This window comes from Myodes glareolus, chromosome 14, assembly GCF_982192425.1.
Source record: "Myodes glareolus chromosome 14, mMyoGla1.1, whole genome shotgun sequence".
Classification (NCBI taxonomy): domain Eukaryota; kingdom Metazoa; phylum Chordata; class Mammalia; order Rodentia; family Cricetidae; genus Myodes; species Myodes glareolus.
Window position 1 is genome coordinate 41,451,450 of NC_142039.1, and position 13,729 is coordinate 41,465,178.

General features: G+C 42.6%; 1 protein-coding gene across 5 annotated transcripts in view; it reads left to right on the forward strand.

The window, feature by feature from the left end:
• The window catches only part of Slc17a1 (solute carrier family 17 member 1), a 30,797-nt gene that overhangs the window by 10,855 nt on the left and 6,213 nt on the right, over nt 1–13,729 (forward strand). For all 5 annotated transcript variants that reach the window (XM_085699308.2, XM_048428053.3, XM_048428051.3 and 2 more), the window contains exons 7-12: nt 33–151; nt 253–414; nt 1,848–1,980; nt 2,072–2,219; nt 6,235–6,325; nt 9,707–9,843. In XM_085699308.2, the coding sequence (XP_085555434.2) occupies nt 33–151; nt 253–414; nt 1,848–1,980; nt 2,072–2,219; nt 6,235–6,325; nt 9,707–9,841 (788 nt within the window). In that variant the 3' untranslated portion in view covers nt 9,842–9,843. The remainder of the gene's footprint in view (nt 1–32; nt 152–252; nt 415–1,847; nt 1,981–2,071; nt 2,220–6,234; nt 6,326–9,706; nt 9,844–13,729) is intronic.

The following is a 13,729-nucleotide window of genomic DNA, read 5'->3' on the forward strand; positions in this document are numbered from 1 at the left end:
GAACTTCCTGGTAACATGTGATTCTCTAATAGGTATTTTGGGCTGTATCCTGAGTCTTTGCTGGTTCCTTCTGTTCTATGATGACCCCAAGGACCACCCATATATGAGCAGCAGTGAGAAGGCCTACATCACATCCTCTCTTCCCCAGCAGGTAGAACTCTGAGCTCCTTTGGGGCAGCTGCTAGATTCCGCTCCAAACAAAACACATTCCAGATGATCCTCATTTTGAATGATTCTTGATTTCTTTCCCAGGTCAGCTCGCGCAGACAATCTCTGCCCATCAAAGCTATGTTTAAGTCTCTTCCGCTCTGGGCTATTATCCTCAACACCTTTGCTTTCATATGGTCCAACAGCCTCCTGGTTACATATACTCCAACATTTATCAGCTCCGTGCTTCATGTTAACATTAGAGAGGTAAGTGTACCACCTTTTCTCATCTTTAACTCGTAAAGGACTCCCCTCCCCATCTCTCTGTGTCTTATGACCAAAGACTCAGTCTTTGCCTGCTACCTACACTGGCTAGTGGACTTTACCTGGAGATGCATTGTTTCCTACATGTGAACTCTGTCCAGACAAAGGGTGTTGGTATAAACACAGTGTCTGAAATTCTACCATCAACACACATGCAGCCACATTTCCACACAGTCCCCCGGGTTCCCTCAATATATATCTTAGCCTGTTACTTAAGACCTGTTACAAGTTAGTATTGTGGTGAATGACTGCCTATCATTTAAGTTCTTACGCACCTGAAGCAGGAAGATTGCTCTAACTTTGAGCCTAACCTGAGCCACAGTGTGAGATTTTTATCTCAAAAAAATGAAAATAGCTTGACAGTACCATTCTCTTCAGGAAATGGAGTCCTAATGTAAAAGTTACTGAGCCGACCCCTGACACTGTGCCCAGCTCTTGTCAACCCATTGTCTTGGGATAAAACCATAATTCCTGGGCTTTGGGTCTTACTCTTAAAGGATTCCCATTGTTTATCTGACATTGGACGTCAGTTATGCTTGGAACTTCCTGTCATTTGATATCAAGGTAACCCAGAAATACTGCCACAGAAATGGAGTCTGGGCTCCCAACTTTGGAACGTTGTGTAGTGTACTCACTGCCTCAGGGTAGTGGCCAGTAAAGTGCTGGGGTCATACACGCTCTCACCGATTCAACTTAATGAAACCACGGAGTCATTCCTAGAGTTAGCCATGGCCAGTTAGAGCAAACACGCAATTGTCCATCATCAATTATCATCTCTGTCCTCTATCATTTCCCTCAGGGCTGACACTTCCTGATCTCAGTGGTCTTCTCTTGCAGTTTTCCAGGTCCCATGACACTGAAAACAAAAATCGATAGAGGATGGTGACAATTCTTACTAACATCAAAACTATGTTTCCCTTTCCTTGGACCTTGTGTTTCCAGACACAGTTTTTTTTTAATATTTCTTTATTTATTATGGATACAATATTCTGTCTGTGTGTATGTCTGCAGGCCAGAAGAGGGTACCAGACCTCATTACAGATGATTGTGAGCCACCATGTGGTTGCCGGGAATTGAACTCATGACCTCTGGAAGAGCAGGCAATGCTCTTAACCACTGAGCCATCTCTCCAGCCCCCCCAGACACAGTTCTAATACCAGATGGTTTTCTGAATCAAAGCACACATTTAATTCATTCATTAATTAGATGGGACTGGGGATTGAACCCAGCACTTTTGCCATGGCAGACAAGAACTCAACCACTGAGTCACATCTCCAAATCTAAAGTACACATTAGTTACTGAAATCTAGTGAATGTGCTGGCTGCACGGAACTGTGTCTCCACCGTGTGCACTCAGGATGATGTTTCCTCCTCAGAACGGGCTGCTGTCCAGCCTCTCCTATCTGTTTGCTTACATCTGTGGCATGGTAGCAGGTCAGATGGCAGACTTCCTCCTGTCCCGGAAGATTTTCAGCGTAGTTAACGTGCGGAAACTCTTCTCCACACTAGGTAAGGAAGAGTCAGGACAGACGAGCCCTTGGGGAGTCCTTCAGCCTTGTGTTCAGAAGCACCTAACTGTACGGTTTGGGTCGTTCTGCAGGGATTCTCTCTCCTGTGATCTTCATCATGTGCCTGCTCTACCTGAGCTCCAGCTTCTACAGCACCATCATCTTCCTGACACTCGCCAACTCGACACTCACCTTTTCCTTCTGTGGACAGCATATCAACGCCTTGGATATTGCTCCCAGGTAGGGCTCTCTTAAAATTTACTTACTTTTGCATTAATAAATAAAATGACATGCATTTCTTGTGTATAGGATGATGTTTTGAAATGGATGCATTGTTGGATGATTAAATGGAGTTAAGTAACGTATACATTATTCATACAGTTCCTTAGTTTTGTAATGAAAGTACTTAAAATCTATCATAGTTGCTCTTTTCAAGATTATAACCCATTGCTGTGGCAGGCACTGTGCTGTTTGATGGGTCTCTTGAATGTATTCACTCTCATTGAAATATTGCATCTTTCAGCCAACATCTTCTAAATATCTCGCTTCGCCCCTAGACTCCAATAACACCCTTTCTATCCTCTACATCAATGAATTCAACATTTTATATTCTACATGTACATGATATCATGGGTCATTTGTCTGTGACCAGCTTATTTCACTCAACATTATATCCTCCAAGCTCATCCATATTGTTAAACAAAGACAGGATTTCCTTCTTCTAAAGGCAATAGCATTCTGTTGTGCAGACCACACAGACTCTATCCATTTAGTGCTGGTGGACGCTGGTATTTTCTGTGTCTTACCCGAGTGGATGATGTGGCGATAAACAGGCCACTGCAGATGTCTGACGCGCTGACTCAGTCTCTCTCTAATACGTGCCCAGCAGCCGGAGTGCTGGGACATATGGTGAGGCTCCTTCATTCTGTTTCCTATAGTGGCTGCCGCACGAGCTCAGTTTTCTGCCTCTCGCCAACCCCTCTCTCATTCTTTCCATCACAGCCCTCCTAATAGGTAAGGCAACATCCCACGACGTTCTGAATCTGCATTTCTCTGATGATTGGTGAGGTTGAAAATTTTCCTTATGTATTTGTTGACCATTTAGGCCTTTTTTTGAAAAGGATCTATCTGGGTTCTTTACTCGTGTTCCCCTAGGTGGACAGTGAGCTGCACTTCTGATGTATTTCTGGTACTAACCCCTAGCGAATGTGTGCTTTACATTTCCCCACTGCATAGGTTGCTTCTTCACCCCACTGACTGCTTCCCTGACTTTGCAGAAAGTTTGTAGTTTGAAGTCATCCGTTCTTCTCCTTTTGCTTTTGTTGCTTGAGATTTTTTTTTTCAGTCGTATCAAAAAAAAAAAAAAATGTTGTCCAAACTGAAGTCCTGGAGTTTCCCACAGTGCTTCTTTCTCATGGCTTTATAGTTTCAGGTCTTCAGTTACTTTTGAGTCAATGCACTATATATTGTCTGGAAGAAAGGCACAATTCTGTTCTCTTCTGTAAGTAGGTATAATTGGTTCCAATATTATTTGTTCTCCTTTTTCCTTTCCTGTTGGCTGCCATACCTTTGAGGTCTATTTGAGGAAAGGCGGTGTGAGCCCCCCTCCTTTGTTCTTTGTCCTTGGACTGCCTTTGTCCACCTTTGTGAAGTCATATATATGTATACTTTAACCATTAACCATTTCTTTTCTATCTCTGTGAAAAGTATCATTTGGATTTTCACAAGGCTTGAATAGAGTGTTTGGATCACTTTAAGAAACAGACATTTTGCTAATTTTCATTCTCCTGATCCATAAACTTGGCATGTCTTCGGTTCATCAATGTCCTATCGATTTAGAGTACAGATCAGTCCACTCCTTGGTTAAATTTATTCTTAACTACATTTTTTCTAGTTCTTTTAAAAGATATTATTGTATTTTTTCTTAATTTGTTATTAAGTAATGATTTTAAAATACCATTCTTTCTGGTATGGTCATATGTACTCTCTATATACATTTTTATAACCCAGCAGTCAGGAGGCAGAAGAAGGAGAAGGATCAGACTGAGGTCACCTAGCAATATATATATAGAGAGTCTCTGACACACACAGAGAAAATGAAATAATAAAATAAAGAGTCCGGAATAATTTAACATAGGCAAACTGTGCACAGTAGTGCTTCGGCACACAGTGAATGCCTACGTCCTCATTCCTGCTATTACGTGCAAGTTGAGATGCTAATTCACAACAGCCTAGATTTACTCTGCTGCCAAGGAGATTTGTTTTCAAATATTTAATTTTTAAATTATTACCACTGGTTTGGAATTTGTGTTAGTCGGTTTTCTGTTACTATAAAAGAATACTTGAAGTAAACCTATTTATGAGAAAGGGTTGATTTGGAGTCACAGTTCCAGAGACGTTAGTTCTTTATGGGTTAGTTCCATTGCTTTGGGTCAGGAGTGCATGCAAACCAAAACTTCTTCCCATCTGGGACATGAAAATGGGTCAGGAATGGAATGGCTACACCTCCTTTGAGGGCATATCCTCCCAATAGCCTAAAGGCCTTCCAAGATGTCTCATCTTTCTATCACCTCCTGTAGTAACAATCTAGCAACCAAGTCCATAGCAGCCAAGCCCCTAACAATGCTGGGCTCCAAATGATGCACAATTAATAAAATCTCGGGGTTCGACCTGAAGTTCTGAAAAGCAAGACAGTCAGCCACTAGCTCAGTCTGAAGTGATGATGATCCTGCCTTCTGGAATCTCAGAATGAGACTGTGTGTTTGAGAGCTGTCTCCCTACCGCCCCCACCTTATATTCCTCCATAGGGCTGGGGTTAAAGTTGTGCACCTCAAGGATTAAAGGTGTGTGTCATTGTGGCTAATGGGATTAAAGGGGTGTGTTACCATAACCTGATCTATAAGGTTAACTAGTGGGACTATTTTACTCTCAAATCTTCAGGTCGTCTTTACTTATTAAAATACAATTGAAATGCCACTACAAACAATGTCTAGTCCATTTGCATATGATAAATCCAGAGAAAATACTCCATATTCATTCTATTTTGGTTATTAAAATGTCTAGTCCGTTTGCATATGACAAATTCAGAGAAAATACTCCACATCTATCCTATCTTGGTAAGTCTAAAATTTTGTGCCTAATTTATATGTGTATGTGTCCCGGTGTTTTTATGGAGTTCATAAAGACAGAACAAGGTCCCAGAAAAGTCATAACTTGCCCCAATTCTGTCAAAGGGTTCTGATGCTACACTAAATAGGTGAACTTTGTAAACTGAGGCCAGTTAATGGTCCCTGCCACCACCAATCCCTGGGGCGGCTCACGAGCTTATGTATTCTTCACAACAGAGGTGGACCTATTATCAAAGGATAATATCCTAGAAGGATACACTATCCACCTCTCTCAGGACTCAGCTCAAAATTCTAATCTAGGACCTCATAGTTCAGCTAAACCCAGGGTTCAGCTGTGACCCTTTCCTGAGCAAGGGCCGATAGATTGACTGACAAGCTCTGAGCTCCTCCCACTTCGAACGTGTGGAGGCAAAGTGATACAGTATAGACCGAAGGAAATAAACAAAACATTCTGAAGACTTTGCTACTCATGAGCAGAGAGACCTTCTAATACAGATCCTCTAGTGTTGGCTGAAGGGCCAAGGGTCCCAGGCCTGAACCAAATTGCACTTGACTAAGCACTGCCTCACTCTGGGGGACTGATAGTCTTGGCCTTTCTTGGGTCTATGACTTTCTGTGGCTGCCTTGTTTTTCTTGCTCCTTTCCTGCTAAGGCTGATATGAAACTCCAGGATTGGTCAATCATGGCTGCTCATAAACAGCCTTTCCAGCTCCTCATCAGAGGACTGTCGGCGATCCTTGGGGTCAGGAGCTCTGGGTCTGTGTGATTAGACCGAGTGAACAGAGACCTTCAGGCATCAGCCCAATCCAGTTCCTATCGGCCACCCATCACTTTCTGAATGTCCTGGCTGTACTTGGAAGTCTCAAATACTGCTGAGTTTCACTCTAAACATTGACCGTTTCCATAATATCATAGATTCCTTCCTGCTAAAGGTAACCCTTTCTGACAATGTAGGACAATGAAAACTTGCTATCATGTGTGTCTGTTTTCCGCTGTTTGAACATAAGCAGTTGGAATGGGTATTCACAGCATCAGCAGTTCCCCCTGCGAGCCTCACTGGATTGGGGTAGCTTTGCCTGAAGCATTTGTACCACTTTTCTTCTTTGTTCTCTTTCCTTTCTGTACAGCTATTATGGATTTATTAAAGCAGTTTCAGCTTTAATTGGAATGATTGGAGGCCTGATTTCTTCAACTGTAGCTGGGTTGATCCTTAATCAGGTAAGTAGCAAGCAGAAAAGCTTAGTTGTATTTTGTTTTTGTTTTTGTTTTGCTATTAATTGCATAAAGAAAGTACACACACACACACACACACACACACACACACACACCTTGGAGGAGACCACAACAGCAGGTGGTCTACTGAGTCTACACTCTTACAGACAATATATTCTTTCTCACTGCGTGTCAGCTGGCAGTACTGGGAACTCTTCGGCTGTTTGAAAGGAAATGGGTCTCTGGTTTTAACAGGGAACAGTAGCTGTTGAAACAGGATTTGGCTGAGGGAGGGTGGTGGAAGCACCAATAGGAGCTTTGTCAGAAAAGAAGTTAAAGACAGGAAGACAAGGTGCTAAAGGTTAAAGGGCGCTGTAGCTTCTGCTGAGGCCCTACATCAGCAGTTGTACCAGAATTCCTTAAAATCCTCTTGGTGAACGCAGTTAAAAGACTCTGCCAATTTAAAGTTACTTAAAAACAATATGTGTTTCAGGCTGGTGAGGTGGCTCAGGGGGTACAGCTCTTTCTGTAAAAGCCTAACAACCTTGTTCAAAACCTGGAACCCACATAAAGGTGGAAAGAGAGAAGCAACTCACAAACATGTCCTCTAACCTCCACATCCTTGCAGGGGCACAGCCATGTTCTCACATGCCCACAGCCTGTGGCACACAGAGATAACAGCAGTGTGAAAATCCACGCTTCCTCTTGAGAAAGAAAGCAAATAAAAGAACATTTTAGAGATTCAGAAAATTTGAGTTCAAGGAGGTGAATGACCACAGGGCCACTAGCTGCTGAGGATCAACAGATACACATTTACCGGAAAAAGCAAAGACAGGATGGGCATGTATAGCGAGAAAGGGCTGCACCCTCATTCTGTATCTGCAATACTCAAGGTCATGCTCCTGCCACCACAAAAGCTGTGAGCAGAGACAGGAATTGCATCTCTTCGTAGTACTATCCTGAATGTTTGATTCAGTGAGTTGAGAAGGCAGTGGGTTAACAGCCTAGGGAAAGCTGTAGCCAGCTGGTTTAAAGGGAAGCGGTTAATCATTCTAGAGTTCCATCTTGCCCTGCTGGTCAGATGATCAGGACATTTTGGAGACTTGTGATGTCTGTGCATTGTGCCTTGCACTTTTCCCTCGTTCTCCAGAAGCTTGAGACCAGTTCCTTTTTGAAATGCTCAGTCAGTGTCTGATTATATCAACCCTTGTTCCTCCAACCGGGCTGGAGCATTAACTCAGAACAGCCAGCTGCTAGTACTGTGTGCAGTTACTGATAATATACATGAGCCTTTCTACCTATGGGAAGACTAAAGCACCTTCCACAGCATAAAATACAAACGGGTTCTTATCTACCCCAACCCCACCCCGTATCAATTTCATTAGCTCCTCAACTGGTTTGTTTGGAGGGCAAGCTCTCAGGTGGATTAACTGTGTTGGGAATTTCTCCCACCCGCAACACAGCAAGGGGCAGGGTGTGGTGGTCAACATACATTGTGGCCACATTTCCCATCAAAGAGCTTCCCGAAATCCTGCTGTGCATACTTATGGTGCCATGAAGGCAGAAACCACAGACAGCACCACAGAAACGCCCTGGGAGGAACGCTGGCCTCACCAGAGAGGGGAAACTCAAGGTAACTAGGATTAGTTCTCTTTCTGAGCCTTAAGAGCCAGCCACACCCTGCTGTTCCGCTGCATCTCTTGAATCCCCTGAACTGATTTCAAATTATTGTCAGCTGAACAAACTTCTCTACTAACTTCCGAAAGGCGTGAGGAAATGTGGTTTTAGAACTTTGTAATGCTGTCTCTACCCAGGAAGGTTGTCTGCCTTTTCCTCAGTGTGAGGGAAGAGAAACACTGACTTAAACCCCAGAGCAAACAACACGTCAGCGCTTTGTGAGACGGTTTTCCTTTGACACTGTGACAAGAAAAGGATGCAATGACCTTATTAGCTTTGTGCTGTATTCTAGTGGAAATATAAAAATAGACATGAAAAGAGGAAGAGTTAAGAAGGAGACATTCAAAGATAATCAGAAGGCTACAGCTAAAGTATGACAATTAACAAAAGTTTTGGTGTGGTTTCTGATAGAGTATAAATATATAAACTGTATAAATCAATGACCATATGAAGTATTTTCTAAATATCTGAATAAATAGCACAGAGATAATTTTAGTACATCATTTATAACCCTAAAATAAAATAATATAGCTAAGAATGTATTTAATAAATGATTTACATATCTGCGGAGAAATCAGGAGATAATTTTTACAGAATTAAAAAATTCTCCTAAATGACAAGACACACCATTTCTTCTATTAAAAGACTTGAAAAGCTATAAAATGATTTTGAATTCTGTTATAAGATCTGTTGGTTAAATACAATCGCAAATAAACGTTTAAATTATTTTTGTGGGAAATGATAAATGTTTTTATTCAACTAACCTGTGTCCACAAAGGGCTAAGACTAACTGAAGGGATTTGGGGTTTTGTTCAAGACAGGACCTTGCTGTGTAGGCTTGGCTGGCCTGGAACTCACTGCACATCCTGTGCTGGCCTCTTACTGGCATCTCTCCTCCTGCCTCTGCCAGCCAAGTGCTGAGACCACAGCTGTGTGCACCACACCTAATACTGTGGGGGCCTTGAGAAAGAAAACCTGGAATGCTTTCTCGTAATTGTGTCAGCACCCTGCCATGAGAAACATGAAATCATGTGAAAGGCATCGGAGAAAAATAATAATTACTGAACATAGGATGGCTAAAAAAAAAAAATAGATGTAGGGCATAAAAATTGGTTAAATGGGCCAAGTGCATTTGAAAACACACTTTCCTTCCATGCCTATCTATATGTGACTATCTGATACAACACACCATTGTCTGGATAAAATGTCTTGAAAGAGACAGGAAGTTTCGAAATAATAAATCATGCCAAAAAGATGCATTCTTTACAAGAAACTGGTATATTGCCTGGCGATGGTGGGGTACCCCATTGCTCCCACTACTCAGAATGCAGAGAGAGGCAGGTGGATCTGTGAGTTTGAGACCAGTCTGGTCAACAGAGTGAGATCCAGGACAGTCAGGGCTACACAGAGAAACCTTGTCTCAAAAAACCAAAAATAAATAAAAATTAAAAATAATCCCCCAACAAGAAGAAAAAATATGCCATATTTACAGCTGGTGAAAGGAGAAATTTATAAATTTATGTATGTATGTAATTAAAAGTAGTTACTGGTGTAGAGGGAAATGATGGCTTTCGTTGTCATTTATAAGTGTTTTGAATGCTGAAGTGACCCGTGTTGCATCTACATACTATTTTAATGCTGTATTCTGAATGTCGTCAGATACAAAATCAAGATCAGTCACTCACACTCATTTGTATTTCAATCCCTCAGGATCCAGAAAATGCATGGCATAAAATCTTCTTCTTGATGTCCGGCATTAATGTGACGTGCCTAACTTTCTACAATATATTTGCTAAAGGAGAAATTCAGGACTGGGCTAAAGAAACAAGAAACACACGACTGTGAAGGTGAGACATTGCCAGATTAAATTCTGAAACTAAAGCTGCAGGGAAGAGAGCCGCTGCTGCTGGGTGGCCCAGATGGAGAACTGGGATTGGCAGAGGGGAAGCATGCTAAATCTGAACCGTTATCACTGATAACCGCCCCACCCAGCACTACACAGTTCTGGGGAGAGATCAGAGTTGCTATAGCAAGTCTGGGAAACTGAGGTTCTCAGAAATGAGCAGTTAAGAGAAATGCAAAAGAGATAAGGACCTGCCCTCAGGAAAGTGTAGAATAATGAGTGTTGAGGCGAAGGAACTAATATCTCTGGAAAGCGCCGTCCAGGACTTAACATCTTTAGATAGGCTCTAAAACCTACTGCTGGGTCAGGCACACCTAGCATAGGGATGATCCTGACAGAAACAACTTTCAAATAAATGATGGAGACAGGAGGCCGGTTAAGGTGTGCTCAAAGAGAGTCTGATAGTGTGTGAAAGTTTCATCTAAAATGTGGGTAGTGGATAAACCGGAGAAGAAAAGACTCGTGGATTAGAATTGGCAGTTGGGAAACAGCCCTATTTTCAAGCCCCATTGAATCAAGACACCCTGTTGTGATAAATGCCAGCAGCTGTTAGGAGAGACAAAAAGAGACTGAGAGCCCCTCTTCTTAGGCGCGGGGAAGAGAATGCACATGTGACTGGGCTAATATGCGTGTGTGTGTGGTGTGTATGTGTGTGTGTGTGTGTGGTGTGTGTGTGTGTGTGTGTGTGTGGTGTGTGTGTGTGTGTGTGGCGTGTGTGTGTGTGGTGTGTGTGTGTGTGTGTGCTATCGTCATGCTGCTGCTGCTCACCTTTCCTTCCTTCCTTTCTTCCTTCCTTCCTTCCTTCCTTCCTTCCTTCCTTCCTTTCTTTCTTTCTACTTTATTTTATTTTAAACGAAAGAAAACTATCCTTTTTTTTATTTTACATACCAATCTCCGTTTCTACTCCCTCCCCTCCTCCCATTCCCTCCATCTTTCCCCCCACCCCACTTCCCATCCACACCTCAGAGAGGGTAAGTCACATTGCTTTGGGGAAATGTTCAAGGCCCTCCCTACTATATCTAGGCTGAGCAAGGCATCCATCTAGAGATGGATCCAAAAGAGTCAGTACAAGCAGTAGAGATAAATCCTGGTGCCACCCACATTCAGAGGGCCCAGTATGAACCTATGCTGTTTTCTTCCCTGTTCAGCTGGAGTTGGTGAGCTCCCATTAGCTCAGATAAGCTGTTTCAGTGGGTGTCCCTATCATGGTCTTGACCTCTTTGCTCATAATCTCACTCCTCCCATTCTTCTACTGGATTTTGGAATCTCGGTCCAGTGCTCCGATGCAGGTCTCTGCCTCTGTTTCCATCAGTTGCTGGATGGAGGTTCTAAGGTGATGTATAAGATATTCATCAGTCTGACTACAGGGCAAGACCAGTTTGGACACCCTGTCCTCTATTGCTTAGGGTCTTAGCTGGGGTCATCCTTATGGATTCCTGGATGTCTCTCGTGCCAGGTTTCTTGCTAGTCCCATAATGGCTTCCTCAATCAAACCATCTCTTTCCTTGCTCTCATCTCTGTCCTTCCTCCATCCCTACTATCCTGTTCCCCCAAGTTCTCCTCCCCCTTCCTCTTCTCCCCTTGCCTTCCCCTTCCACTTTCCCAACTCTCCCTGCCCCCATGTTCCCAATCTTGTCAGGCGATTCTATTTCCCCTTTCCAGGTGGATCTATGTATGCTTTTCTTAGGGTTCACCTCTTTTGAGTCAGTCTCTTATTGAGTCCCCCCGGGTGGCCAATCAGGCTCAGCCATCGTCCTGTTTCTGCTTCCCCAGTGCTCAGGTTACAAGCATGTGCCCCTACACCGTGCATTTTTACATGGATTCAGGGAATCAAACTCAGGCCCTTGTGCTTGCAAACCGTTGAGCCAACTATTTGCTTTCTGCAATTTTCCGTTGTCTGTTCTATCTGTAGAAACAAAAAGAGAAAATACGATGTGAGGAAACAGACACAGAATAAACAGATACTCCTCCCGAAAAGGAATAGAGAGAAATGTAGCATCAAAGAGGGTTTTGTTGTTGCTCCTGGCTGTTTGTTTTGGAGGGGGATGCAGTCGCTTGTAAGTTGATGTTATGTATGAGCCCCTGCTCATTGGTCCTTTCTGTTGTTGATGTTAGTGCACTTTCGTAGTATCTGAGTGTGTTACCCAAGAGCTCCTAGGTAAGAGCTAGAACCAGCGTGTGGTGATGTTGGATGGGCTTGGAACTCACTGTGGAGCCCAAACAGACTAGCCCAGAACTTATAACCCCCACTCTCAGGCACTGGCATTACAAATGGACATTACTGTGCTTGGTTCTTAAATTCTATTTTAAATGGAGTTGTTTTCTCAGTTTAACTTTTGTATTAAATACAGTAGGAATGTAATTAACTTTTGTAATGTCCTACAGTTTCATTAAGCTTATCTTAATTTTTAGTGCATATTGTCTGATTTCTACATAAATGATTCTGTTATCTATAAATGTAGATAATTTTACTTCTGTTTCCTATCTGAATAATCTTAATTTTTTTTCTCTAGTTGCTCTGCTTAGAACCTTTAGTATAAAACTGAATGCAAGGGTCAAGAGATAACATCTCTTATTTAGTGGCTTTGGGGGGGGGTTGGTTTAGCTTGAGGAGTGTTTTTGTTTTCTGTGGAGTGTGTGTGTGTGTGTACATTAACTCAAGACCTCAATAAGTATAGCTTAGACTAGCCTTGAACTTTCTGTACAGCCTAAGCTGGCCTGAAGCTCATGATTTTTCCACCTCCATTTCTGAGTGCTTGAGTTACATGTATGTGCCACCATGATCAAAATTAAGAATAGGCATATTTACATTGTTCTGACCTCCAGGTAAAAACAGGCATTTTTAAATTGTTGCAACGCCTTTCTCCACCTCACCTCTCCCAGGCTTCACTTTGGGGTTATCGATCTGCTCTATGTTCCCCCACGACCCTGAAGACGCCATTGTAACATCACAACTTGCCATATTATATAAGGACTCTCCGGGAATTTATGAGAACCATATTGCCACAGATAGGCCACCTCACATTAAGAGGACAGAAGTGAGCTTCGTAGATGAATCTGTGGACTCAAGGCAGTGACAATGCCATTGAGAGGTGTTCAAACACCTGCAGCGGTTTCCCCACTGAACAGAATACATGGGGACACCTGCAGCAAATGAATGTTCTGTCCAGCTGACAAGGCGCTGATAGCCAGGTATAAGTCAATGTATAATTGACATGCAAAGCTTCAAATACACACACACACACACACACACACACACAGGCATAAAAAAGCATACAGATATATAACATCATATATAGGACATGGAAATCAAAACAAAACCATCTAGGGAAACAATGGGGACAAACTGGGGGTGAGAGGAGGAAGAATTAAAGGGAAGGCAGGCATGGGAGGAACGTACTCAATGCACATTCTCCAGCTATAAGCAGCTGTTCTTATGGATCATATACATCGAATATATACACTGAAAATTTTAAGTTAAAAATAAGTAAAATCAGTTTAAAGATGACTAGAACAGGGCTGGACATGGTGACACACACCTTTAATCCTAATATTCACGAGGCAAAGGCAGGCAGATCTCTGTGAGTTTGAGGTCAGACTGTCTATATATTGAGTTCTGGGCCAGTGAAACCTTGTCTCAAAATGGCAAAAACAAAATCACACCAATCAAACAGGAAAAACACATCCACAAAAACAAAACAAAGCAGAATAATGTGTGCCTTCTTCATTGTTGCTCCAGTTAGGATCCTGGCTGGACCCTCTGGGTTAGCATCTTGGCCGTGATTTTTTTCCAGGCTCTAGATAGGGCGTGTGAGTACAGAGGAGTTGGT